This window comes from Cervus elaphus, chromosome 18 (genome assembly GCF_910594005.1).
Source record: "Cervus elaphus chromosome 18, mCerEla1.1, whole genome shotgun sequence".
Classification (NCBI taxonomy): domain Eukaryota; kingdom Metazoa; phylum Chordata; class Mammalia; order Artiodactyla; family Cervidae; genus Cervus; species Cervus elaphus.
Window position 1 is genome coordinate 69812278 of NC_057832.1, and position 27086 is coordinate 69839363.

At 36.3% G+C, this 27086-nt stretch overlaps 1 protein-coding gene across 1 annotated transcript in view; it reads left to right on the forward strand.

Annotated features, from left to right (window-relative positions):
* The window catches only part of DPY19L2 (dpy-19 like 2), an 83862-nt gene extending 59124 nt beyond the window's left edge, over positions 1 to 24738 (forward strand). Inside the window, exons 17-22 of the mRNA XM_043872443.1 lie at positions 2281 to 2305; positions 12317 to 12436; positions 13762 to 13936; positions 21094 to 21193; positions 22499 to 22624; positions 24356 to 24738. Of these exons, the coding sequence (XP_043728378.1) occupies positions 2281 to 2305; positions 12317 to 12436; positions 13762 to 13936; positions 21094 to 21193; positions 22499 to 22624; positions 24356 to 24506 (697 nt within the window). The 3' untranslated portion in view covers positions 24507 to 24738. The remainder of the gene's footprint in view (positions 1 to 2280; positions 2306 to 12316; positions 12437 to 13761; positions 13937 to 21093; positions 21194 to 22498; positions 22625 to 24355) is intronic.
* Positions 24739 to 27086: the final 2348 nt, after the last annotated feature.

Here is a 27086-nt window from a genome sequence, read left to right on the forward strand (position 1 = left end):
AAAAAAAATTCTGCTTTTTTACTTCCCTCGTCCCCATTTTATGCTTTTGATGTCACAATCTGTATCTTCTTATATTGTGTGTCCGTTAGCAAATTATTGTAGCTATATTTATTTTTTAATGCTTTGGTCTTTTTATACTAGAGTTAAGTGATTTACACACCACTATTACAGTATTACAGTACTCTGAGGTTGACTATATAGTTAGTTTTACTAGCAAATTTTATACTTTCATGTATGTTTATGTTACTGATTAGCATGTTTTCATTTCAGCTTGAAGGACTCTCTTTAGCATTTCTTATAAGGCAGGTCTAGTGATGATGACTCCCTCAACTCTATTTGTCTGGGAAATATTTGTCTTTCTCACCTTCATCTGAAAGACAGCTTTGCTAAGTGAAGTATTCTTAGATGGCAGATTCTTTTATTTGAGCACTTTTAGGTATCCCAGTCTCTCCTGGCTTGCAAGGTTTCTGTTGAGAAATCTGTTGATAGCCTTAAAGGGGTTCCCTTATATGAGATGATTTTTTGTTTTCAAAGTTCATTTTTTGCTTTTGATGGATTTATTATATCTAGTGAATTTGCAGTGTGTGTGTGGAGTTACCTATGAGCTTCATGTACTTGAATGTCCATATCTCTCTCCAGAGTTTGCAGGTTTTCAGCTGGTATTTCTTAAATAAAATTTCTGCTCTACTTATATAATTATTCATGGAAATTTTCATCTGAACACTCAGATTTTTCTTTAGCTCAAGGGATATTCTCTCTCCCTCTCTTTTTTGCTTTAGCCTCTCTTTTTTAAACATCTATTATTACATTTATCATATTTTTAATTTTTTTCTCCTCTCAGAATTTCATGAATGCATCTTCAACACAACTTTCAGTTGTGTATACTGCTATTTGACCTTCTTTTGAGGTTTTAAATTTGGCAAATACATTTTTTTCATTATCTCTGAAAGCTCTATTTTATTACAGATTGTTTTATTTGTATGGATGCAGTGTTCTCTTAAGCATCTGTGAAGATAATTGGAACTTTCATTTAATACACTTATTACTTATATTAACACTTTCTTGAGAGTTCAGTTCATTTGCTCATTTATCTTGGTGTTTTTCTTTCATCCTGTTTGTTTCTCATGATTTGGTTGTACACTGATATTCTAAGTTAGTTACTAGATTTATTTGTATCCATAGTTATTGTTGGGATCTTTGATGATTATAATACTTACCTACCAGGCCTCTCCCTTACATGCAATTGCTCACTACAGAATTCTGTTGTGACTGACAGGTTTCTGGACATATGGGAACCCATCCATACACCCCCACTTCCACTCTTGACTGCGAAAGTCAGGAAGGAGCTGCAGTGGTGGAAAAATAATTTAGTGATTTCACTACTCTTCTAAGAGGCCTTCCCCTCACTACTCTTTTTTTTTTTTTTTTTTTAATCTCTGGATTTGTGTGTGCCCCTGAACTTCCTTATACTTCTAACTTTCATATTTATACTGCCTTACTTCTCTTGCCAAACCCAAAATCCATATGAGAAGGCCTTTTATACTACAAAGCTTTGTTAAGAAGTGAAATATTGTCTTTACAATGGGCAATAAAACAAGCAGTCTTGTACCTCTTGTCAATCTAACACAAACTGTGGAGAATAAGAACAGGATCTATGCTGTCCACACTGTGTTCACTGCAGTGTCTGGAACACAGTAGGTGTGCCATAAAAGTTTAGTAAATTTTTAGGCACAAATATTTAGAAAATTTGTAAAACAACTTTTGTGGAACTAAAAATATTTATATGCTTTACCCAAAAACTTTTATTCTAGAAATTTATCCTAAGGAACTACTCAGAAATGCTTAGAGTTTTAAGTACAAGGATGTTCATGTTATTTATAATTGTGAAAAATAAAAATAACTCAAAAGTTACAGTCATGCTTATCTAAAGCATAATATATGTATGTGATTGAATATTTAATAAATATTCTTTTTATTATTTATTTCTCCAGAGGTCATATTTAGCAGTCAGTAAAACCCATTTTATCTTAACCAAAGAAGAGCATTTTGATATACGTTAAATAGAATGACTATAAATCATACCTTTTAAATTTCCATCATTTTTAGTAATTTTTATCTAATTTAGTAATTTTTTGGTAGAACTTAGTAATTTTTATCTAACAGCTTTATTTATATATTAATTTATTTAAAATATAAGAACAAATAAGTGGAGGTTCATTCTGATATAATTATAGTATAATGAACAGTCAGTTAATAGAGAATATTTTTGTTTTATTCCAGAAAACAGCTTCTTGAACATGGTGAGGTAAAGCTTTCATCTTAATCTCTGCTAGTTTTGTGTATTATATTTAAGTTCAAGGATATTCACAAAGGTATAACCTTGTTGCAGGTACACCATCAGCAGTGCTAAAATGGTTCAGTACTGGTAGTAAATTTCTGATGATCCTTCCCACTTTTTATGCTGCTCTCAATTTTGAAGAGTGGTAAGGACTTGACAACCAGAAAGTTGATTTATGACCACCCAGTATGATTAAATTACTTTCATTCGTTCATTCATTCAACAATAATAAATATTAATTTCTAGCCTGCTGAGCCAATCAGCTATGGGCTATCAGGGTAGGTACTGTGACTGGTGACTTTGCCACATACAGACTTGATGGTCAATCAGTTATAATCTTAGCAGTGTTATAGGATACAACAGATGGTATAGCAGTGTTTCTGCTCTCAGATACATCTAATTTTTCAATGGAAAACAAAACAGGATAGTCTTTTTTTATGGTGCCAAATTGTTTTGTGATAAGAGAAAGATCAGCATGGGCTAGAAATATGATTTCCTAAGTCATAGAAGTTTGAGTCTTAAGGGACAGGTCAAATTTACATGAAAGGACAACTGATTGTGAACTTAATAGGAATAACTTATGATGATAAACAATATGTTTTGAATAGTTACTATGTGCCATGTACTGTGCTGTTTGAGTCTCATAATATTATTCCTACTTTGCGAATAAGAAAATTATGTTAATTATATGATATTAGCTTTTAAAGATAAATGATAACATCAAAATGACTTAACTCAGTGGAAGTTTAATTCTTTGCTCACATAAAGTTAAAACCAGAGTTTCGGATTAGCAGGTGGTTCTCCAGCAAGCAGTGTTTCAGGGACCCAGATTCCTTCCCTCTATGGTTCTGCCATCTTTAACATGTGGTTTTCAGGCTTGATTTGTACAAGACAGCAAAGAAAAAAGAACACTGCACACTGGAGGCTTTGTAAGAGCTAGCCCTGGAAAAGATAGATAAATATCGCTTCCTGCTCATAGCCAGAACTCAGACGTGTGGCCACACCTGACTGCCAGTGAGGCTGGGAAGTGGGATCTTGCTGTGTTTCTAGGAATAAGAGCAAAGAGTCTCTGCTAACTGGAGACCTAAGGTCTCACAGCGAATTTGCAGTAGATCTTGAATTTATCCACTACCAGTCCATTTCCAGTGCTCTCAGAGGAGCAGTCAGCACTTTACTGCTTCCTGTGTGCCAGGTATTTTGGTTGGGGGGGTAGTTAATTACGTACTTTAATACTTTCATTCTCACAACAACCCACTGATGTAAATACTATTACTTTTTATTTCACAGGTTAAAATAAGTGTGGCAAAGAGATGATCAGTAACTTGCCTAAAGTCAGAAAGCTAGAGTGACCTGAGCTTTGTAGAGCCAAGTACTATGAATCCAGGCAGTGTAGCAACAAAAATCTATGCTGTTTGTCATTCACTCTGCAACCACCTAATTCCATACAGTATTCCTTAAGTTTCTGCCTCCCTTTTTCACGTTAGTTTGCTACCTTCTCATTGTCTTTCATTTCTCCATTTATTCTTATTTTGCCCACTTTTCTCTTTTGTGTTAATTCTGTATATTTATCCATTCAATCTTTATTATGTGCCTACTATACACCAGGTTTCTATTTCTATGGAAATGAAGGTATATGGTAGAAGGAAAAAATGAGAACATATAAGTATATGTGCAATGACAAAGGGAGACATAAAAGTAGTACAGAAGAAGTGATTAAATCTGTGTGGAGGGGATGTGGTAGTTGGAAAAAGGTTTTTAAAATGTATATAGAGGAACAGCTAGCTGAAGACAAAGGATGCATGTGTGCAAGAAAGACAGAAGGTAATAAATTTATCTGGTTTAGCTCAGTTCAGTCACTCAGTTGTGTCTGACTCTGTGACTCCATGGACTGCAGCAGGCCAGCCTTCCCTATCCATCACCAACTCCCAGAGCTTGCTCAAACTCATGTCCACTGAGTCAGTGATGCCATCAAACCATCCCATCCTCTGTCATTCCCTTCTCCTCCTGCCTTCAATCTTTCCCAGCATCAGGGCCTTTTCCAGTGAGTCAATTCTTCGCATCAGGTGGCAAAAGTATTGAAGCTTCAGCTTCAGCATCAGTCCTTCCAATGAATATTCAGGATTGATTTCCTTTAGGATTGTCTGGCTTGATCTCCTGGCCAACTCTCAAGAGTCTTCTCCAACATCACAGTTTAAAAGTATCAGTTCTTTGGCACTCAGCTTTCTTTATGGTCTAGCTCTCACATCCATATATGACTACTGGAAAAACCATAGCTTTGACTAGACAGACCTTTGTCCGCAAAGTAATGTCTCTGCTTTTTAATATGCTCTCTATGTTTGTCATAGCTTTTCTTCCAAGGACCTTTAATTTCATGGCTGCAGTCACCATCTGCAGTGATTTTAGAGCCCAAGAAAATAAAGTCTGTCATTGTTTCCATTTTTTCCTTATCTAGTTGCCATGAAGTGATGGGACTGCATGCCCTGATCTTAGTTTTCTGAATGTTGAGTTTTAAACCAGCTTTTTCACTCTCCTCTTTCACTTTCATCAAGAGGCTTTTTAGTTCTTCTTTGTTTTCTGCCCTAAGGGTGGTGTCATCTGCATATCTGAGGTTATTGATATTTCTCCCTGCAGTCTTGATTCCAGCTTGTGCTTCATCCAGCATGGCATTTTGCATGATGTACTCTGCATATAAGTTAAATAAACAGGGTGACAATATACAGCTTTGACGTACTCCTTTCCCAATTTGGAACCAGTCTGTTGTTCCATGTCCTATTCTAACTGTTGCTTCTTGACTTGCATGCATGTTTCTCAGGAGGCAGGTTAGATGGTCTGGTATTCCCATCTCTTTCAGAATTTTCCACAGTTTATTGTGATCCACACAGTCAAAGGCTTTGGCATAGTCAGTAAAGCAGAAGTAGATGTTTTTCTGGATTTCTGTTTTTTCAGTGATCCAACAGATATTGGCAATTTGATCTCTTGTTCCTCTGCCTTTGGTAAATCCAGCTTGAACATCTGGAAGTTCTCATTCACATACTGTTGAGGCCTAGTGCTAGTGTGTGAGATGAATGCAATTGTGCAGTAGTTTGAACATTTGTTGGCATTGCCTTTCTCTGGGACTGGAATGAAAACTGACCTTTTCTAATCCTGTGGCTACTGTTGAGTTTTCCAAATTTACCTATAGATATAAGGCAAATCAGTGTTGCTGATGGATAAAAAGACAAGAAGGTCGGAAACGTAAGCAGCATTAGACTGTGGGAGCTTTGTATGCACAGAAGCTGGACTTTATTAGGACCTTGTTGTTAAGTTGGTGATGGTATGGTCAGTTCTGAGTTTTAAATACTTTAGTCTGTTGGCAGTAAAGAAGATATATATATATTTTTTTGAAAGGCAATTAGAAATCAAGCTGACCAAAAAGAGGACAGTGATAGAAAATCTCTAATTTTTTAAACCGAAGTGGGTATGTTAAACTCCTGATACATAAGCAGATAAGAGATGTAAATTTCTAAAAATAGTAGATCTCATAGAAGGAGATGATAGCTTTCTGGGCAGTACCAATGTGAAGTCTTTTGTCTTCCTGGAACCTAATCCTACTTCCACTTGTAATCCACACTTGATAAATCTCTTTGGTTTGGGATGGAACTGTTTTCACCTTAGAGATGACAGGGTATGAGAGGCACAAACCTTGACAAACTCTGAATGTGATATGATAACAAAAGGTTGTACATTCCAGCTTGTTTCAAAATTAGGTGAGAATTCCTTAGGATAATTTTTTCACCAGGGAGTAAGTTCTAAGTTCCTTGCTTTGTGCCAACCCTCTGAAACAGGGACAGTCTGCAAATCTCAACTCACTAAATGAACCCCTGGGTTACCTCCCTACTGTCATGATATTATTAAAGTTTGTTAGATTAATGGAGTCTATTGTGATTTTTTTACTCATAATTTAATGTACTTGTGTTTTATTTATTCCATCAAATTAGTTTCTTTTAGCCAACTTTTCTATGTTACGAGCTTAGAAATTAGTGAAGGAATACATAGTAATTCACAGGAAAGAAAAAGAAAGAGATTTAGAAACTATTTGATTCCAGAATATAATAATACTGTGAAGAACTTGTGAAAAGATAGGCTAGGGAGAGATAACATTTAGAATTAACTCCTGAATATTCTTTTGACCTACTCATACCTCATTTTGAGCATGACAGTCAGTATTGCATCAGCCTTCATTTTTGTCTAGTCCCTAGTTTATTATATTATGTGATTACTTTATATTAGATGCTTCATATTTGTCCATTTTATTTTGTGTTTTATATTATAAACAAAGTTTTTCTGTTATAACCAAAGGGCTTTATATGGCATACAGCCGAAGGCATATGTCATAACATACAACTTATTTGGAACTATTCAGTTGAAAAAGTGAAGTGATACAGAATTTGGGGGAGGAATTACTTCTTTTGAGAAACTGGTATTAAGTAATATATTTTGGGAATCTGTACACTTCTGTATTCACAGATTATTAGAACTATATTGTTGAATAGTTTGGAGACAAAGTATAAGTTAATAATGCAAAATCATAATTACAGTGTTTAGATAATCGAGAACTGAGATGCACCAATAGGTGTGGAAGTTATAGGAAAACATTAGTTCAGTTTTAGAAAAGATTTTCTCACATATATACAGCATCTATCTTTGTAATAGGTACTCCTATGGCATATTTCTATTCTGGAAATGGTGAATATTCTGTTAATAGATTTATAGAAGTGATCCCTGTTTTGGGTAGTTGATTAAAGTAGATAGCTCACATAATCTACCAATCTGTGATTTAGTGGCCCTCCAAAAAAGGACCTATTCAGGTGTGAAATGTGTAGGTTTCTTTTTTTTCTCCAAAACATGATTCAGATTTTGTCCAAGGGTGATTCTGACTAAAGGAAAATGAAGGGTTGATTTTGAAATAAATGTTCCATATTCCAAACTTGGGTTCAAGAATTATTTTTAAAAATTAAAGATTGCATTTTAAACATCATTTTAAAAATGGAAAAAATAGCTTTAAGTACAATTTTTGTGATTCTGTTTATTTTTATTTTAATTGGAGGCTAATTACTTTACAACATTGTGGTCCTTTTTGCCATACATTCACATGAATCAGCCATGGGTGTACATGTGTTCCCCATCCTGACCCTCCTTCCCCCCTCCCTCCCCATCTCATCCCTCATGGTCGTCCCAGTGCACCAGCCCTGAGCATCCTGCCTCATGCATCGAACCTGGACTAGTGATCTGTTTCACATATGACATGTTTCAATGCTATTCTCTCAAATCGTACCACCCTTGCCTTCTCCCACAGAGTCCAACAGTCTGTTCTTTACACCTATGTCTCTTTTGCTGTCTCGCATATAGGGTCATCATTACCGTCTTTCTAAATTCCATATATATGAATTAATATACTATATTGGCATTTTTCTTTCTGCCTTACTTCGCTCTGTATAATAGGCTCCAGTTTCATCCACCTCATTAGAACTGATTCAAATGTATTCTTTTTAATAGCTGAGTAATATTCCATTGTTATATATACCACAGTTTTCTTATCCATTCATCTGCCAATGGACATCTCAGTTCAGTTCAGTCGCTCAGTCTGTCCGACTCTTTTTAACCCCATGAACCGCAGCGTGGCAGGCCTACCTGTCCATCACCAACTGTCAGAGTCTACCCAAACCCATGTCCATTGAGTCGATAATGCCATTCAACCATCTCATCCTCTGTCATCCCCTTCTCCTACTGCCTTCAATCTTTCCCAGCATCAGGGTCTTTTCCAATGAGTCAGCTCTTCGCACCAGGTGGCCAAAGTATTGGAGTTTCAGCATCAGCATCAGTCTTTCCAATAAACACCCAGGACTGATCTGCTTTAGGATGGACTTGTTGGATCTCCTTGCAGTCCAAGGGACTCTCAAGAGTCTTCTGCAACACCATAGTTCAAAAACAACAATTCTTCAGTGCTCAGCTTTCTTTATAGTCCAACTCTCACATCCATGCGTGACTACTGGAAAAACCATAGCCTTGACCAGATGGACCTTTGTGGACAAAGTAATGTCTCTGCTTTTTAATATGCTATCTAAGTTGGTCATAACTTTCCTTCCAAGGAGTAAGCGTCTTAGTTTCATGGCTACAATCACCATCTGCAGTGATTTTAGAGCCCAGAAAAATAGTCAGCCACTGTTTCCACTGTTTCCCCATCTATTTCCCATGAAGTGATGGGACCGGATGCCATGATTTTAGTTTTCTGAATGTTAAGCTTTAAGCCAACTTTTTCACTCTCCTCTTCCACTTTCATCAAGAGGCTCTTTAGTTCTTCTTCACGTTCTACCATAAGGGTGCTGTCATCTTCATATCTGAGGTTATTGATATTACTACCGGCAGTCTTGATTCCAGCTTGTGCTTCCTCCAGCCCAGCATTTCTCATGATGTACTCTGCCTATAAGTTAAATAAGCAGGGTGACAATATACAGCCTTGACGTACTCCTTTTCCTGTTTGGAACCAGTCTGTTGTTCCATGTCCAGTTATAACTGTTGCTTCCTGACCTGTATACTGATTTCTCAAGAGGCAGGTCAGGTGGTCTGGTATTCCCATCTTTCAGAATTTTCCACAGTTTATTGTGATCCACACAGTCAAAGGCTTTGGCATAGTCAATAAAGCAGAAATAAATGTTTTTCTGGAACTCTCTTGCTTTTTCGATGACCCAGTGGATGCTGGCAATTTGATCTCTGGTTCCTCTGCCTTTTCCAAAACCAGCTCGAACATCTGGAAGTTAACGGTTCACGTATTGCTGAAGGCTGGCTTGGGGAATTTTGAACATTACCTTACTAGCATGTGAGATGAGTGCAATTGTGTGGTACTTTGAGCATTCTTTGGCATTGCCTCTCTTTGGGATTGGAATGAAAACTGACCTTTTCCAGTCCTGTGGCCACTGCTGAGTTTTCCAAATTTGCTGACATATTGAGTGCAGCACTTTCTTTTAGGATTTGAAATAGCCCAACTGGAATTCCACCACCTCCACTAGCTTTGTTCGTAGTGATGCTTCCTAAGGCCCACTTGACTTCACATTCCAGGATGTCTGGCTCTGGGTGAGTGTGAGTGATCACACCATCATGATTATCTGGGTCGTGAAGATCTTTTTTGTATAGTTCTTCTGTGTATTCTTGCCACCTCTTCTTAATAGCTTCTGCCCTCTGTTTGGTCCATACCATTTCTGTCCTTTATTGAGCCCATCTTTGCATGAAATGTTCCCTTGGTATCTCAAATTTTCTCGAAGAGATCTCCAGTCTTTCCCATTCTATCGTTTTCTTCTATTTCTTTGCACTGATCATTGAGGAAGGCTTTCTCATCTCTCCTTGCTATTCTCTTGAACTCTGCATTCAAATGGGAATATCTTTCCTTTTCTCCTTTGCTTTTTGCTTCTCTTCATTTCACAACTATTTGTAAGGCCTCCTCAGACAGCTGTTTTACTTTTTTGCATTTTTTTTTCTGGGGATGGTCTTGATTGCTATCTCCTGTACAATGTCACGAACCTCCGTCCATGGACATCTAGGTTGCTTCCATGTCCTGGCTATTGTAAACAGGCTGCGATGAGCGTTGACGTGCATGTGTCTCTTTCATTTCTGTGTATGCCCAGCAGTGGGATTGTTGAGTCATATGCCATTCTGTTTGAAATATCAAGTATATGTTTCTGATTATAAGAATAGCACGTTTTTAAAATTTGAAAAATCAGAAAAATTACCATTTAGAAATAATCTCTGTAAACTTTTTAGGTATACTCTCTTATAGCCTTTCCCCCTGTGCATATATATTATATACACACATAAATGGTTTTCACACAATTAATATTATTTTGTAAATATAGAATTTTATATTCTGAACACTTTTGTTCAGTTGCTAAATCATGTCAGACTCTGCAATCCCGTGGACTGCAGTATGCCAGATTTCCCTATCCTTCACCATCTTCCAGAGTTTGCTCAACTCATGTCCCATCATGTTGGTGATGCCATCCAACCATCTCATACTCTTGTTATCCTCTTGTCCTCCTGCCTTCAATCTTTCCTAGTATCAGTATCTTTTCCAGTGAGTCGGCTCTTCATGTCAGGTGGTCACTGAAGCTTCAGCATCAGTCCTTCCAAGGAATATTCAGGATTGATTTCCTTTAGGATTGACTGGTTTGATCTCCTTGCTGTCCAAGGGACTCTCAGCATCTTCTTCAGCACCACAGTTGAAAAACATCAATTCTTCAGCATTTGACCTTCTTTATGGTCCAACTGTCACATCTGTACATGATTACTGGAAAAACCATAGCTTTAACTATATGGACCTTTATGGCTATGCTTTTGAATATGCTGTCCAAGTTTGCCATGGCTTTTTTTTTGCAAGGAGCAAGCGTCTTTTAATTTCATGGCTGCAGTCACCATCTGCAGTGATTTTTGGAGCCCCCAAAAATAAAGTCTGTGACTGTTGCCATTTTTTCCCCATATATTTGCTGTGAAGTAATGGGACCATATGACATGATCTTTGTTTTTGAAAACTGTTCCACACCATTAAATAGTCTTCCAATATATTAATGTCTATATACATGTGATAACGGAGCTTCTCTGGTAGCTCAGATGATAAAGAATCCGCCTACAATGCAGGAAATGCAGGAGACCTGGCTTTGATTATTGCCTTGGGAAGATCCCCTGGAGAAGAGAATGGAAACCCACTGCAGTTTTCTTGCCTGGAGAATCCCATGGACAGAGGAGCCTGGGGGGCTACAGTACATGGGGTCGCAAAGAGTCAGACACAGCTGAGGAACTAACACTAATTTTCACATGTGAAAATGCTATAATTTACTTAGTCTTCTACATTGTTTATTTAGTTTGTTTCTATTTCTGGTGTGAAAAATTCACTTCAGTTACCATCTTTGTACAAGTATTTTTATGTTTTGATTATTCCCTTAAATACCTAGAACCAAAATTTAGGTTGGTTTGGTTCTAGGATCATGGCTAGACCCTATCCAAGTTTGACTCTTTTCTAGGATCTTGATAAATATTGCTAAATTACAGAAATATACTGATTATTACAGTGTGTGGTTTCATGGCATATTCTCTAATACTCAATTTAATATTTGTCAATTTTATAGATGAAAACATTATTTTTACTGTTTCCCTTGTTTTAATATTAGTGGTTTAGAATATGAATATTTAGTTACTTTTACTTGTATTAATTCTTTGTCCATTTATGTACTGAGGAGTTTGATATTTTATGAATATGTCTATTAGAAAAGTTTTGTTGGAAAACTTAGCTCAGTGAAACTCCATCTTAATCAAAATGGGGTGTCCTACTGATGGTACAAATATTTATACAATTCCACTACTTCTAAAATAATCTAAATTGTGTTATGATTTTTGTTGCTGACTGAATATCACATATTTGTGAAGCATCCCACATTTTTAAGTCTCTGTGACTCCCTTTCTCACCTGGTATAGGTCCTTGCTCAAATACCACCTTTTTGAGGAGTTCCGCTCTGATGATCCTAAGTACACTTGCAGCTTCTGCCTGTAACCTCACCCCACACCCTGCACTTCAGTCTCCTTTTCAGCTCTTCTTCCTTTTCCATTATATTTACCACTTTCTGAAAGACTGTTTAATAGGTTTTGTTATTTGATACGTCTATTCAATTTTCTGTCTCTCCTTACTAAATGTACTAAGATGTGAGTCTCATGAGGACAGGAATTGCTCAGTGTAGTTTTAGCACCCTACTGTATCCAAAGCACTCAGAACAGTACCTGGCATATAGCAGGCATTTGATAAATCTTTGTTGAGTGAATGAATGAATATTAATAGATGTATTACTGAGGTAAAAGATCCTTGTCCTAGTGAATAACAATAGTTTTAATATACTTTGTTGTACATATACTAATTTTAAAATATAAAGTGAAAATTAATTTTGTTTTGTGTTTTTATAGCTAATTTTTCACACATTGCAGTTGCTTGCATTTACTTCCCTTGCCATTTTAATTATGAGGCTGAAACTCTTTTTGACACCTCACATGTGTGTTATGGCTTCCCTGATATGTTCTCGGCGGGTAAGGTTTCATTCTTTTATAACTACTCTATAACACTATAGCAACTACAATGTAGTTAATCATGGTTTTGCTCACTAATTTAAAACGTAAAAGCACTCAGTGTTTTTTTATCTTAAGTGATTTAAAGTACTAGTTTGTGATTCATTATAGCATAGTGAAAGTGAAGTTGCTCAGTCGTGTCTGACTCTTTGCGACCCCATGGACTGTAGCCTACCAGGCTCCTCCGTCCATGGGATTTTCCAGGCAAGAGTACTGGAGTGGGGTGCCATTATAGCATAAGAAAAGCAAATTCAAGTAGCTTTGAAATTTATTCCTAGATTTTAGCTGATAATTCTGTGACTTTCCCCTCTATTAGTATTCTCACTAATATAGTTTTTGAAATTGAGGTCAGTGTAACAGCTTCACAGCCCATCAGAACTATCCTCAAGTGCTCTTGTGGTACTAGAGAAGATGCAGTGCAATTGCTGTAGTATTGTCCTGTTGGGCTTGGATAATTGGTGGAAAAATTATCAATTTCTAGGGTTCTGTTACTGTAGCTCATATGCAAGACAGCTAGATAAAGTAGCTAGAATTTTGGGACCAAGTTACTTCTGGAGACCCCTTACTTGGTTTTGATTAAAAATGTTTTGCCTTAGAATATCATAATACTTAAATTCCTGAGAGGATAAAAATTGTCAGTACTAATGGTGTTTCCCTAGATATTCAAGATGTCCATAAAAGACATCCAGATATTACAGGATTTTAGTTCGGGGATATGTCAGAATTATGATTTGCTAACCTTAACTCCTGATGCTGAAGCTGAAACTACAGTACTTTGGCCATCTTATGCGAAGAGTTGACTTATTGGAAAAGACCCTGATGCTGGGAGGGATTGGGGGCAGGAGGAGAAGGGGACGACAGAGGATGAGATGGCTGGATGGCATCACTGACTCAATGGACATGGGTTTGAGTAGACTCTGGGAGTTGGTGATGGACTGGGAGGCCTGGCATGCTGCGATTCATGGGGTGGCAAAGAGTCGGACATGACTGAGCGATTAAACTGAGCTGAACTGAACTGAACCTTAACTCCTGGTTGTAAATCTGTACTGGAAGGATCAGGTATTTCTTGTTTAATTCTTTCAAGAGGAAAGTAAACTCCATTTTAACTGGATTATATAATTCTAAAATGTTTGCTGGTTTTAAATAATAGATAATTATTATATTCTGTATATTATTAGTATCAAATGGTAATCCATCTTGGTTTTGGTAGAAAGGTGAGAATATATTATTGACCCAATAGCACTGTTCATATAAGAATTATAAATAAATGGTTTCTTTCATTTCAGCTCTTTGGCTGGCTTTTTTGCAGAGTTCGTTTTATGCCTCTTATCCTCAGTCTTGTAACAGTAATGTCAATACAAGGTTATGCAAACCTCCATAATCAATGGAGCATAATAGGAGAATTTAATAATTTGCCCCAGGAAGAACTGATACAGTGGATCAAATACAATACCAGGCCAGGTATGTAGCTGTTTTGATTATATGTATAGCTAGCACACACACATACACTCACACACATTATATGTTGTTATACGTTTGTATATGTTGTACAGTTGTCATTTCACATATATATGTTTGTATATATACAATTATGACTATGCCAAAGCCTTCAACTGTGTGGATCACAATAAACTGTGGAAAATTCTGAAAGAGATGGGAATACCAGACCACCTGACCTGCCTCTTGAGAAACCTGTATGCAGGTCAGGAAGCAACAGTTAAAACTGGACATGGAACAACAGACTGGTTCCAAATAGGGAAAGGAGTACTTCAAGGCTGTATATTGTCACCCTGCTTATTTATATGCAGAGTACATCATGAGAAACGCTGGGCTGGAAGAAGCACAAGCTGGAATCAAGATGGCCAGGAGAAATATCAATAACCTCAGATATGCAGATGACACCACCCTTATGGCAGAAAGTGAAGAGGAACTAAAAAGCCTCTTCATGAAAGTGAAAGAGGAGAGTGAAGAAGTTGGCTTAAAGCTTAACATTCAGAAAACTAAGATCATGGCATCTGGTCCCATCACCTCATGGGAAATAGATGGGAAGACAGTGGAAACAGTGTCAGACTTTATTTTTTTGAACTCCAAAATCACTGCAGATGGTGATTGCAGCCATGAAATTAAAAGACGCTTACTCCTTGGAAGGAAAGTTATGACCAACCTAGATAGCATATTAAAAAGCAGAGACATTACTTTGCCAACAACAGTCCATCTGGTCAAGGCTATGGTTTTTCCAGTGGTCATGTATGGATGTGAGAGCTGGACTGTGAAGAAAGCTGAGCGCCGAAGAATTGATGCTTTTGAACTGTGGTGTTGGAGAAGACTCTTGAGAGTCCCTTGGACTGCAAGGAGATCCAACCAGTCTATCCTAAAGGAGATCAGTCCTGGGTGTTTATTGGAAGGACTGATGCTGAAGCTGAAACTCCAGTACTTTGGCCACCTCATGCGAAGGGTTGACTCGTTGGAAAAGACCCTGATGCTGAGAGGGATTGGGGGCAGGAGGAAAAGGGGACAACAGAGGATGAGATCGCTGGATGGTATCACCAACTGGATGGGAATGGGTTTGGGTAGACTCCGGGAGTTTGTGATGGACAGGGAGGCCTGGCGTGCTGTGATTCATGGGGTCGCAAAGAGTTGGAGACGACTAAGCGACTGAACTGAACTGATATATACAATTTAAAAAAACATGCATTCATACCTTCACACATTTTTAGTGTGTTAACTGCAGTGTTCACCAAGTCAAATTTCCAAAAAGAAATGTTGTGTCCTCTTTAAACCCCTCCTGGGTACCTGTCAAAAAGAATGTTAATTCTATTTAGAGTTAATGATTGTTCACAAATTATATGCTATAACTCTGAGATTATTATTGTATTTTAATCATAACAGTGACAGCTCAAAGTAAAAAACCTTTAATGACAAACTTTCACACCATGTAACAGGCCACTGGAGAAACCAGTGTTGACTGTGGGGAGGTTAAGAACACCCCTCCCATTACTTCCGTCAGTGCATACCCTCTGCTCCATGTCTAGAAAACCAATCACATACAGAAGGGTTAAAATCTTAGACTTTTGGGTTTTTTCACTAACTCATCTCAAAAAGATGATTATACATGCTACTTTTAAATAGTATAAAAAATTCTTTTACTTTTTCTTACAGTCTTTTATCTAAGACCACCTCAAGCAGATTGATATTTACTTCATTTTTAAATACCTTTTCAGAGAATGAACATATTCTATGCTGTTTTCTGCAACTACTCTATAGTCCTGTTCAAGACAGTTTTTTTCTGGGTTAATTTCTTCACTACGATTTATTTAAATTTATCCTGTGACTCTTTGAGCCACTTTCCTCTTATTTGGTAGTCATCATTTTACTAATTAGCTATCGTTAAGGTAAACTCTTATAAACTTCAACTCAGATGTTTGGTTTGTGGCTTTCAAAGGGTGTAGATGACAGTGCCTCATCACTTAGACTCTGAGTCTTAGAGCTTCCAGGCTAGTTTAATCAGAATTTTTGAATTAATATTTTATTTTTTCCCTATAAGGTACAAGGTAGTTACTGCCTTTACTCTCTCTCACCCCTCACCACTTACACCTGTTTTTCCAAAGCTTTAAAAAGTATCTGTTCTTTTCATGTTTGCTTGCATCTTTTATCCAGTGTTTGTCTTGGGTTTTTGGCAAAAAAAGCCTATGTTTAGCAACTTATCCTTCTAAGACAATTCCCACAAACTCCTACCTCATTTTTGCCTCTTCTTTGATCCTGCCAGTTTTTCTCATCTCTGTATTATGAGTTCTCTCATGGTTACCACCTGTTTTATTAAAAGAAGCTTGAGATACTATAGAAGGTGAGACTAAAACTTACATTCAGGTCTACCATGTGGCTTTGCGTAGTTTGTACAGAGCACAGAGGTGCTCAGTTGAGAGGACAAGTGGGAACTGTAATCCAGCTTGTGGGCCACTCACAAGTCATGTATTAGTGAGGTTCTGTCAGATCAGAAGGGATACTTTTTTCTAATACATGCGGTAGGCTAATTGGAGATTTAAATATATTATAGAAAAGATCCTGTGGTTTCCCTGTCATGCTCAAATTTGATGCCTTACTCCCAAGAGGAAAGAAGCAGCTAAGGAGTATTTCTCCCTTTCCTTCTGTTTCATAGACGGTTTCTTCTCCAGGGTTCCAGTTCTTGCTGGACAGGCTTCCCTAGTTTCTTCTGGATGACCCTGGTCCTGAACTTGGGTCGCTCTAGCCCAGAGTTTCTCAACTTTGATATTCGGGGCTACCCTTTACACTGGCAGAACAATATTTAGCAGCATTAGCAGCATTCCTTTCTTCTACCAATCAGTTATCAGTATTACCTCTCCCTTAATAGGGTGGTAACCAAAAATGTCTCCAGAAGTTGCCAGGAACAAAATTACTCCTGACAGAACTACTACTCTTGTCTAAGAGCTTTTCATCATTAATTATTAAATCTTACAGTAATAAAAATATGTTTACTTCAGTTTATTTATATATTTTTTAAATTTAAGGCATATGAAGAGATATAAATCCCTTAGAAGAAATGTAATAGCCCCCATAGTCAACAAAAGAGTCCAAAATGCAGTAGTTTGGTGTAGTCTCAAAAACAACAGAATGATCTCTGTTTGTTTCCAAAGCAAACCATTCAGTATCACAGTAATCTAAGTCTATGCACCAACCATTAATGCCAAGTAAGCTGAAGTTGAATGATCTGTGAAGACCTACAAGACCTTCTAGAACTAAAACCAAAAAAGATATCCTTTTCATCATAGGAGACTGGAATGCAAAAGCAGAAAGTCAAGAGATACCTGGAATAACAGGCAAATTTGGCCTTGGAGAACAAAATAAAGCAGGGCAAAGGCTAATAGAGTTTTGCCAAGAGAATGCATACACCATCTTCCAACATAGCAAACACCCTCTTGCAACACAAAAGAGACAACTCTACACATGGATATCACCAGATGGCCGGTACTGAAATCAGATTGATTATAGTCTTTGCAGCTGAAGATGGAGAAGCTCTGTACATTCAGAAAAACAAGACCAAGAGCTGACTGTGGCTCAGATCATGAACTCCTTATTGCCAAATTCAGACTTAAATTGAAGAAAGCAGGGAAAACCACTAGGCCATTCAGGTATGACCTAAATCGAATCCCTACAATTATGCAGTGGATGTGACAAATGGATTCGAGGGATTAGATCTGATAGAGTTCCTGAAGCACTATGGACAGAGTTTCATAATATTGTACAGGAGGTGGTGATCAAAACCATGCCCAAGAAAAAGAAATGCAAAAAGACAAAATGGTTCGCTGAGGAGGCCTTACAAATAGCTGAGAAAAAAAGAGAAGTGAAAGGCAAAGGAAAAAAGGAAAGATACACCCATTTGAATGCAGAGTTCCAAAGAATAGCAAGGATAGATAAGAAAGCCTTCCTAAGTGAACAATGCAAAGAAACAGAGGAAAACAATAGAATGGAAAAGACTAGAGATCTCTTCAAGAAAATTAGAGATACCAAGGGAACATTTAATGCAAAGATGCAGACAGTAAAGGACAGAAATGGTATGGACCTAACAGAAGCAGAAGATATTAAGAAGAGGTGGCAAGAATACACAGAAGAACTTTACAAAAAAGATTTAATGACCCAGATAACCATGATGGTGTGATCACTCACCTAGAGCCAGACATCCTGGAATGCAAAGTCAAGTAGGTCTTAGGAAGCATGACTATAAACAAAGCTTGTGGAGGTGATGGAATTCCAGTTGAGCTATTTCAAATCCTAAAAGCTGATGCTGTGAAAGTGCTGCACTCAATATGCCAGCAAATTTGAAAAACTCAGCAGTGGCTACAGCACTGGAAAAGGTCAGTTTTCATTCCAGTCCCAAAGAAAGCCAATGCCATAGAATGCTCAAAGTACTACACAATTGCATGCATCTCACCTGCTAGCAAAGTAATGTTCAAAATTCTCCAGACCAGGCTTCATGAACCGAGAACTTCCAGATGTTAAAGCTGGATTTAGAAAAGACAGAGGAACCAGAGATCAAATTGCCAACATCCGATGGATCATAGAAAAAGCAGAAGTCCAGAAAGGCATCTACTTCTGCTTCATTGACCATGCTAAATAAAGCCTTTGGCTGTGTGGACCACAACAAAATATGGAAAATTCTTCAAGAGATGAGAATACTAAACCACCTAACCTGCCTCCTGAGAAACCTGTATGCAGGTCAAGAAGCAACAGTTAGAACTGGACATGGAACAATGGACTGGTTCCAAATTGGGAAAGGAGTATGTCAAAGCTGTATATTGTCACCTTGCTTATTTAACTTATGTGTAGAGCACATCATGCAAAATGCCGGGCCGGATGAAGTGCTAGCTGGAATCAAGATTGCTGGAAGAAATATCAATAACCTCAGATATGCAGATGACACCACCCTTAGGGCAGAAAGCAAAGAGGAACTAACAATCCTCTTGATGAAGGTGAAAGAGGAGAGTGAAAAAGTTGGCTTAAAACTCAGTGTTGAAAAAATGAAGATCATGGTATCCAATCATGTCAAATACATGGGGAAAAAATGGAAACAATGAGAGACTTTATTTTGTTGGGCTCCAAAATCACTACAGATGGTGACTGCAGCCATGAAATTAAAAGACGCTTGCTCCTTGGAAGAAAAGCTATGACAGACCTAGACAGCATATTAAAAAGCAGAGACATTACTTTGCGGACAAAGGTCTGTCTAGTCAAAGCTATGGTTTTTCCAGTAGTCATATATGGATGTGAGAGCTAGACCTTAAATAAAGCTGAGTGCCGAAGAACTGATACTTTTTTTTTTTTAATTTTTTTATTAGTTGGAGGCTAATTACTTCACAACATTTCAGTGGGTTTTGTCATACATTGATATGAATCAGCCATAGAACTGATACTTTTGAACTGTGATGTTGGAGAAGACTCTTGAGTGTTGGCCAGAAGATCAAACCAGTCAATCCTGAGGGAAATCAATCCTGAATATTCATTGGAAGGACTGATGCTAAAGCTTCAATATGAAGCTTCAATACTTTTGCCACCTGATGCGAACAACTGACTCATTGGAAAAGACCCTGATGCTGGGAAAGATTGAAGGCAGGAGGAGAAGGGAATGACAGAGGATGAGATGGTTTGATGGCATCACTGACTCAATGGACATGAGTTTGAGCAAGCTCCGGGAGATGGTGAAGGACAGGGAAGCTGGTGTGCTGCAGTCCATGGGGTTGCAAAGAGTTGGACATGACTGAGTGACTGAACAGCAACAACAAATTCATTCAAAGTTACATTTAGAATGGTTAATTATATTTGAAAATAAATATTCAATTATTTCCAGTAGATCTGAGTAATATGCCTAGTTCTTATTGGTGGTTTTACTTTGCTAATTAAAAGTGATAATGATGTTCCTAATTATATAATCATTTATTATATGATTATAATAAATCATATTTATTTCTTTCCATTTGGTCTTTTTGTCTCTCAAGAAATACAACTAAAACTGAAGCCACACAGTAGATTTTGGTGTATCACTAGTTATAACCAGAAAGCAATGGATTTATACTGGTATTACTCCAGAAAGTACTACTAACATGTAATGAAATGGTTTGATGAAATGTATATATTTATAAAGTCAAACAAAAACTAAGAAGACTTAGTTATGAATATTTAAAAGTGATCTGAGGGAAGAAAACAATGCCTTCATCTGGCAAGTTCTCAGAATTACAGTTCATAACCCATGAAACTCACTTTAAAACATGTACCGTGAGACTTGCCCTTTATAAGTCTTCTAGTTCCTAGAACTTTAGACTATTGGAACAAGATATGAAATTTTACAGTTCTTCCCAGTCCTGTCTTTGTAGTGCTGTTAGTATAGCGCTTGAACAGGGCAGTGTGCTGTAGTGAAGTGGCTAAGAGGGTGGGCCCTGATAGTTCCTAGCTGTGCTATCTTGGGCTCATTGCTTTGCTGTCTCTTAGCTTCCTAATCTACAAAACAGGAATAACATAGAACCCACCCCCAAAGCTGTGCAAGTTAAATTGTATAATCACCAAGTGTATGGTACCAAGATAACATTTTAAAAAAGTTGGCTATTATTTTGTAGACCATCAGTAAATATTAAGTGAAAAAAAAAGAATGCTGTCAATGATTATTATTTTAACTGTACTTCATCTTTCTTGGGCTTCCCTTGGTAGCTCTTCTGGTAAAGAATCCGCCTGCAATGCAGGAAAGCCTGGTTTGATTCCTGGGTCAGGAAGATCCCCTGGAGAAGGGATAGGCTACCCACTCCAGTATTCCTGGGCTTCCCTGGCGGCTCAGACGGTGAAGAATCTCCCTGCGATGTAGGAGACCCGAGTTTGACTCCTGGGTTGGGAAGATCCCTTGGAGGAGGAAATGGCAATCTACTCTGGTATTCTTGCCAGAAAAATCCCGTGGACAGAGGAGGCTAGTATCTACAGTCCATGGGGTCGGAAAGAGTTGGACATGACTGAGCAACTAAGCACAGTACATCTTTCTTAATTGGGTTCAAATATTACAGATGATTAACCTTTGGTTTTCTTTAAAACATGTTGTTAAGAAATATAATCTTGTTTTCCAGATGCTGTTTTTGCTGGTGCCATGCCTACAATGGCAAGTGTCAAGCTTTCCACTCTTCACCCCATTGTGAATCACCCACATTATGAGGATGCAGACTTGAGGTGGGCAACTGATAGAACACTACAACCCGACACACCAATGACTTCTACTGACTTATAGGAATAGGGAAAATTTTTATATACACATACACATTCTTTCATCCTCATGTTCATTTTAAAGTTAAAAAGTAATAACAATTCAGAAATTACAACATATACCTGTTAAAGCAACCTTAATAAATTGCTGAAAACTGAAAAAAGCAAAACTGAATTTTGCTCAAAGTAAAAATAGATCACATTTATGACTAGCCTCTGTGTGTTTCTGTGGGTGTGTGTGTTCCAGTGGCACTCCTAAGTAGTAGTAACAAGAAGGGAATAGACTTGGCTCATGGCCATCATTTGCCAACCCCCGTTCTAGATTCCACAGCCCCTCTGCCCGGTTTAAGAAACCACTCTTGATCTTACTGGTGGCCAATGATTAGCCTTTCTTCACAGGTAAAAAGAGTTTACGAAGTGCACTATGTTAAATGCTTTTATGAAAATATGGGTTGCTCTTTTGCTAGTTGATTATGGGAACTCTAGTTTCCACTGAAATCTGAAAGTTTTGTTTTCCTTAAGTGACTTTTAAAAATTATTTTAATCATCCTAGTAATTGGATAATCTTTTCCTTTTAATGTGACTTTGGTTTATTGTTAAAGGTAATATTTTAAATTATTTAAAGTTTTATGTTTGGTTTTGAAGATTGGGCATTCTGTATGCTTGAGCTCCTAAGAAAAGTCTAATGTATAATTGATCATTTATTTAGGATTTTATAAAAATTCCCATTTAGAACTAAATCATCTGTCTACCATATTTTGCTAAGCTTTCTGTCTCTCAAGCTTCTGTTAGGGTACTTTCTCTACCTGACCACTACTGTAGATGCCCACTGTCTGATTATTCTATTTACTATATTCAGCTTCAACTCATATGTCTTTCAGACCTTCTCTAAATGAAATTATCTACTGAAATCTGTATTTTCACTATATTTAGCCTCTATCTGAATTTCTCCCAGATTAGTTATTTTTTGAATTATGCAGAGCTAATTTTATATTCTGAACTATTATACTGCTACCTGTCTCTAGACTCTAAACTGGCTTATACACTGATAATCACTACCTGCAAAATTCAAATTTCTGTAAGTTTTAGAACATGTAAAATGTAAGTAAAATGTGGAAATTTCTATCCCCAAATAATTCATGCTGTTTGGGGTCATGTTAATCAGTGCTCCATCCAGTAAGCATTGGGGTTTTAATTTGGTAACAAAATTTCTCTAGTCAACTCTATTATCACTTATTTAGAAACTTTTTTTTAACTTGTTTGAATTTAAAGAGCTCGGACAAAAATAGTTTACTCCGCATATAGTCGAAAATCTGCAAAAGAAGTGAGAGATAAGTTGGTGGAGTTACATGTAAATTACTACATTTTAGAAGAGGCATGGTGTGTTGTGAGAACTAAGTGAGTATGACCCCTGTGCTCTATGATATATGGTATATTTTAAAGCAGTGAGTGTTTTACTTCATTACAGCAGTCCTGATGCTTTAAATTTTTTTATTTTAAATTAATTCCATTAAATTGTTATCTTGGCATTTTATTTAAAATTCTTGCATGGAATTATACTATTTAAGCATAATGTAATTTCAGAAATGATAGTATATTTTGCTATCCTAATTCTTTCATTTTAACATCTGAATGTAGCTTTTTTCCATAATTTTCAAGTTTTTTAAACTTTTATTAGATATCTAAAATACAGATCTGAATTTATAGCAAAGTGAGATACTAGCATTCTGCTACTACAGCTGATTTACATTGGCTTTATAAGACACATAAGAAAAGTTTCACATAACTCAGAAGGACATAATAAGAAAATGTTTCTAATTAACAGTTTTAAATTTCTGAATTTTGAATACCTAAAAATACATCTAATTCTGAGATGTGTAATGAATATCTTCAGGCCTTTGTTTAGTCTCCTCGATTTAAAAAGTCCTTAGTTGTATTAATCTTAACATTAAGAATTTTCATTTCTCCTATGAATAATTAGGAATTGGCTATATGGGACTTTTGAAGAGCTAATTTTGGAGATTTTAGTAGCTAATTTTTGTACCTAATTTTAAAATCTAATAAATAATGTATAGGAAGAAGTATTTGAGTACTTGCAAATGTGAGTGGGGACTAAACACTCCAATCAAATGCCAGAGATTGAGACTGAATACAAAAGCAAATCCCATTTATGTCCTTCCTTACAGGAAGATGCATTTTAAGTACAAATGCATGAAAGAAAGGTTGAAGTAGAAGGGATAAAAATGTTACCACTTGAGTAACCATGTGTGTAGCATATGCTAAATATGTATTTTCTAGCATATTCTAAAAAGGCAACACTATAGTGTGGAAGGAAGATAAGTACTTACCTAGGCTGATGTTTCAGGGAGAGGATTGACTATAAAACAGTACCAGGGAACTTATGGAGGTGATGGAAATTTTCCGTGTTATGATTATGATGGTGCTCACACACCTATACACATTTACCCATGCTTATGAAAATTTACACATAAACTGAGTGAATTTTATTGTGCATAAATTATGCCTCAATATAGACTGATATTGTCTGACTTCTTCCCTGTAATGATTCCCGTGCAGGGTTATTCTCTAGTGAGAAATATCTCATTCAGTCCACTCAGAAAGGGAAGAGTTGAGGAGAGTAACACTGGCAGAAGAGCTTCTTTTTCCTGCTTTGGACTTTATATGTTTTCATGCTAATTTAATTCAAAATTTAAGTTCAAGAATATGAAGTAGGTAATTCATCAGGAATTAGATTAACTATTAACTTTGCTTTAATTTCTCTCATTCTACTGTAAATGGGTATTATGTTTGGATGGCAGTACTGCTTAGAACATATATTCATTTATATTTCACTTTGAAGGTGGATTTTTAAATATATGTTTCTGAATTACATTGAGCTCTTATTATTTGATTCAATAATATATTGGTTATTTGGTTAACTGGAATATAAAGTATAGCATAATTTCATTTTATTATTAATATCTCTAAATTTTAAACATGTTTTTTGAAATGCACCAAGATTTTTAATTTATTAAATGTTAGTCTCTAAAAATCTGAGATATTTTATAATTATAGTTCTTCTAGATATGAATGCATTTTTAATATATATATGTGTGTCTATTTTTTCAGGCCTGGTTGCAGTATGCTTGAAATTTGGGATGTGGAAGACCCTTCTAACTCAGCTAACCCCCCCTTATGTAGCGTCTTGCTCAAGGATGCGAGGCCGTACTTCACCACAGTGTTTCAGAATAGTATGTACAGAGTGTTAAAGGTTAATTGAGAAAAGACTGCCCTTTACACTATGGTGCAAAGAGGTGTACAAAAACAATCAATTTAGTTTATTTACATTAATAAAAATCACAAGCTTTAATAAGGGACCCTTAAAAACAAGATAGGAAAAATGATTTAAAGTTTTTCTAATTTCTAAAAGGTAAATTATTTCATTGTTTTCCATTGAATGTCAGCCTTATTAAACTTGTCATATAAATGAATAAATCATTTCATGTTCCATAAATAAATGTTCATCTTAAAGTTTTAAAGAAGAAAAGTATATGTAACAGAACAATGAAATTGAATAAATCAAGAATATATAAGTCCTTTTGTATCCAGCTAGGCAAATTGCTTTGAATTTTCGCTAGTTCTAGGATGTACCAACTCAAACTCTTTAAAACACTTAGAAGAGATGAATGCAGTTTCTGAAATGACACTTCCCTAAGATCCTGCTACTGATCACAACCTCTACTTTTGTGAGGAAATTTGTTTGTAACCATGTGTCTATTAAGGTTGTTTTTGCCTTTAGTAACCCTCAGGAAAGATCTTTAATAGCTTTTAACAACTTTTTTTTTTATCATTTCAAGTTAAGTATTTTTCAAAACAGCTTATTTTGCAATGTTTTCAGTCTTTTAAAATTTATTTATCCAGCCAGATATTTTCCACTGATCAGTTCTCAATTTAAGTTCAACAGATCATTAATCTGTCTTTTAGAATCCAGTGGGTTTTTTTTTTTCTTTTACTAGCCAAGTAAATTAAAATTGTTATAGTACACAGCCAAATTTAGGGCTTAAGCATAATCAGAAAAGAAAACCCAGTTAAATTTATGAAATAAAATTTGAAGAAGCAAAGGCATTTCATCTTGAAGTCCTGTAGCTCATTGGTCATGGTCATTTTTACCCCAGTCACCATCTTTTTTAATAATATGTTTTAAGTCCTTGTTTAGTTTTGGCTTTGGATGAGGACAGTAATGTTTTATAGATCTCTTCCAGTATAAAACCTACCCAACAGTAATGCTTTGAAAAGTGGTAGTTATCTGGAAAATATAGTTGCCAAGTGGAAAGTTAAACACTCTCTCTGATTGACAGATGTTGCCTATGCCTTATCTGTAGTATTTTAACGTGCATCTACTTTAATAATCTTGGAATGTTTGTAATTCCCTTGTTTTTGGCCTTCTCTGTGTTTGAGATAGCAAAATGACTTAATTCCATAGATTAGTTCATTTATAGTAGGTAGAAAATTACATATACAGGAAAACCAATAAATTACTTTTCAACTTTTATTATAGTTGTAAAATATTTTAATACAAGATACAGAACAGCTAAGAATACAACATTGTAGTTATATTCACAATTTTCAGATACTTTGTTTTGATCTAAGTAGGGGGCAAAGAAGTAAAGGAGATAGAACACCTAACACAAAAATTGAAATATATTTTGGATGATGCTTTCATAGGAACTATTCTAAAGAAGTTGGTAGAATTTTTAAAGAACTTTATCAGTTAATAAAATATGCAGTACAAGTATATTTACATGGATTTATATATAGGGAATCAATAAAATTATTTTCACCTTTTATAGTTATAAAATATTTTAATACAGGATGCAAAGCCACTAAGAAAGCATTATTTTAGCATTTTCAAATATTTCATTTGGTGTAAATGTGGGATAAAGAAAAGAGCTACAACACCTAAGATTAATGAAATTAAAGCAGCACATTTTGGATGGTATTTTCATAAGCAACATTTAAAAGAAATTGCTAGAATTTAGCAACAAAAATGGATGAGTTGGATTAACTAAAACATATTTCATATAAATATAATGTATTAATATGAATTTATGTTATTTTCACATGCTATATATGTTTTAAATTAAAAAAGCCCTTGAAGATCCTGGCATGTGTTTTCTGTCTTTCTTCATTCTTTACTAAAACACATTTGGATATTGAAATCACTCTGATATGAAGGTAGAAATTACGGTTTCCTGACCATGTTTACACTGATAGTTAACCATTTTAAAACAATTCTGTGTAGTCTCACACAAAAGGCAATGTACTATGGAGGAAATAGTGTGGCTTTGTAACCAGGTGAATCTCAGTGTGAATCCTGATAACTTTCATTTACTAGGTATATTACCTGCCATCCATCGAAAAGGCATTTACTGAACACTTACTGTATGTCAGGCACTGTTCTTGGCCATGTGGCTTGACTCTGAAAACTTCAGTTTCTTAACACATAAAGGAGACTCACACTACCTACTTGGCAGAGTCATTTTGAGGATTAGTGAGATGATATGTTACAGCACATACAGGCCCTCGACAGTTGTTAGCCCGTTTACTCTTTCTCCCTTACCCACCAATAACCAGTTCTGTAATTCCGTGTTACCTGGTGTGTTGTCTCATTTCAGAATTCAAAATAGTCCTACTTTTTTAAAAAATTTATTCTTTAATTGGAGGGAAATAGCTTTACAGTATTATGATAGTTTCTGCCATACAACAATGCAAATCAGCCACAACTGTACATATATCACCTCCCTCTTGAGCCTCCTTCCTGAGCCTCCCTCCCATCCCCAACTCTTACCCCGCCAGGTCA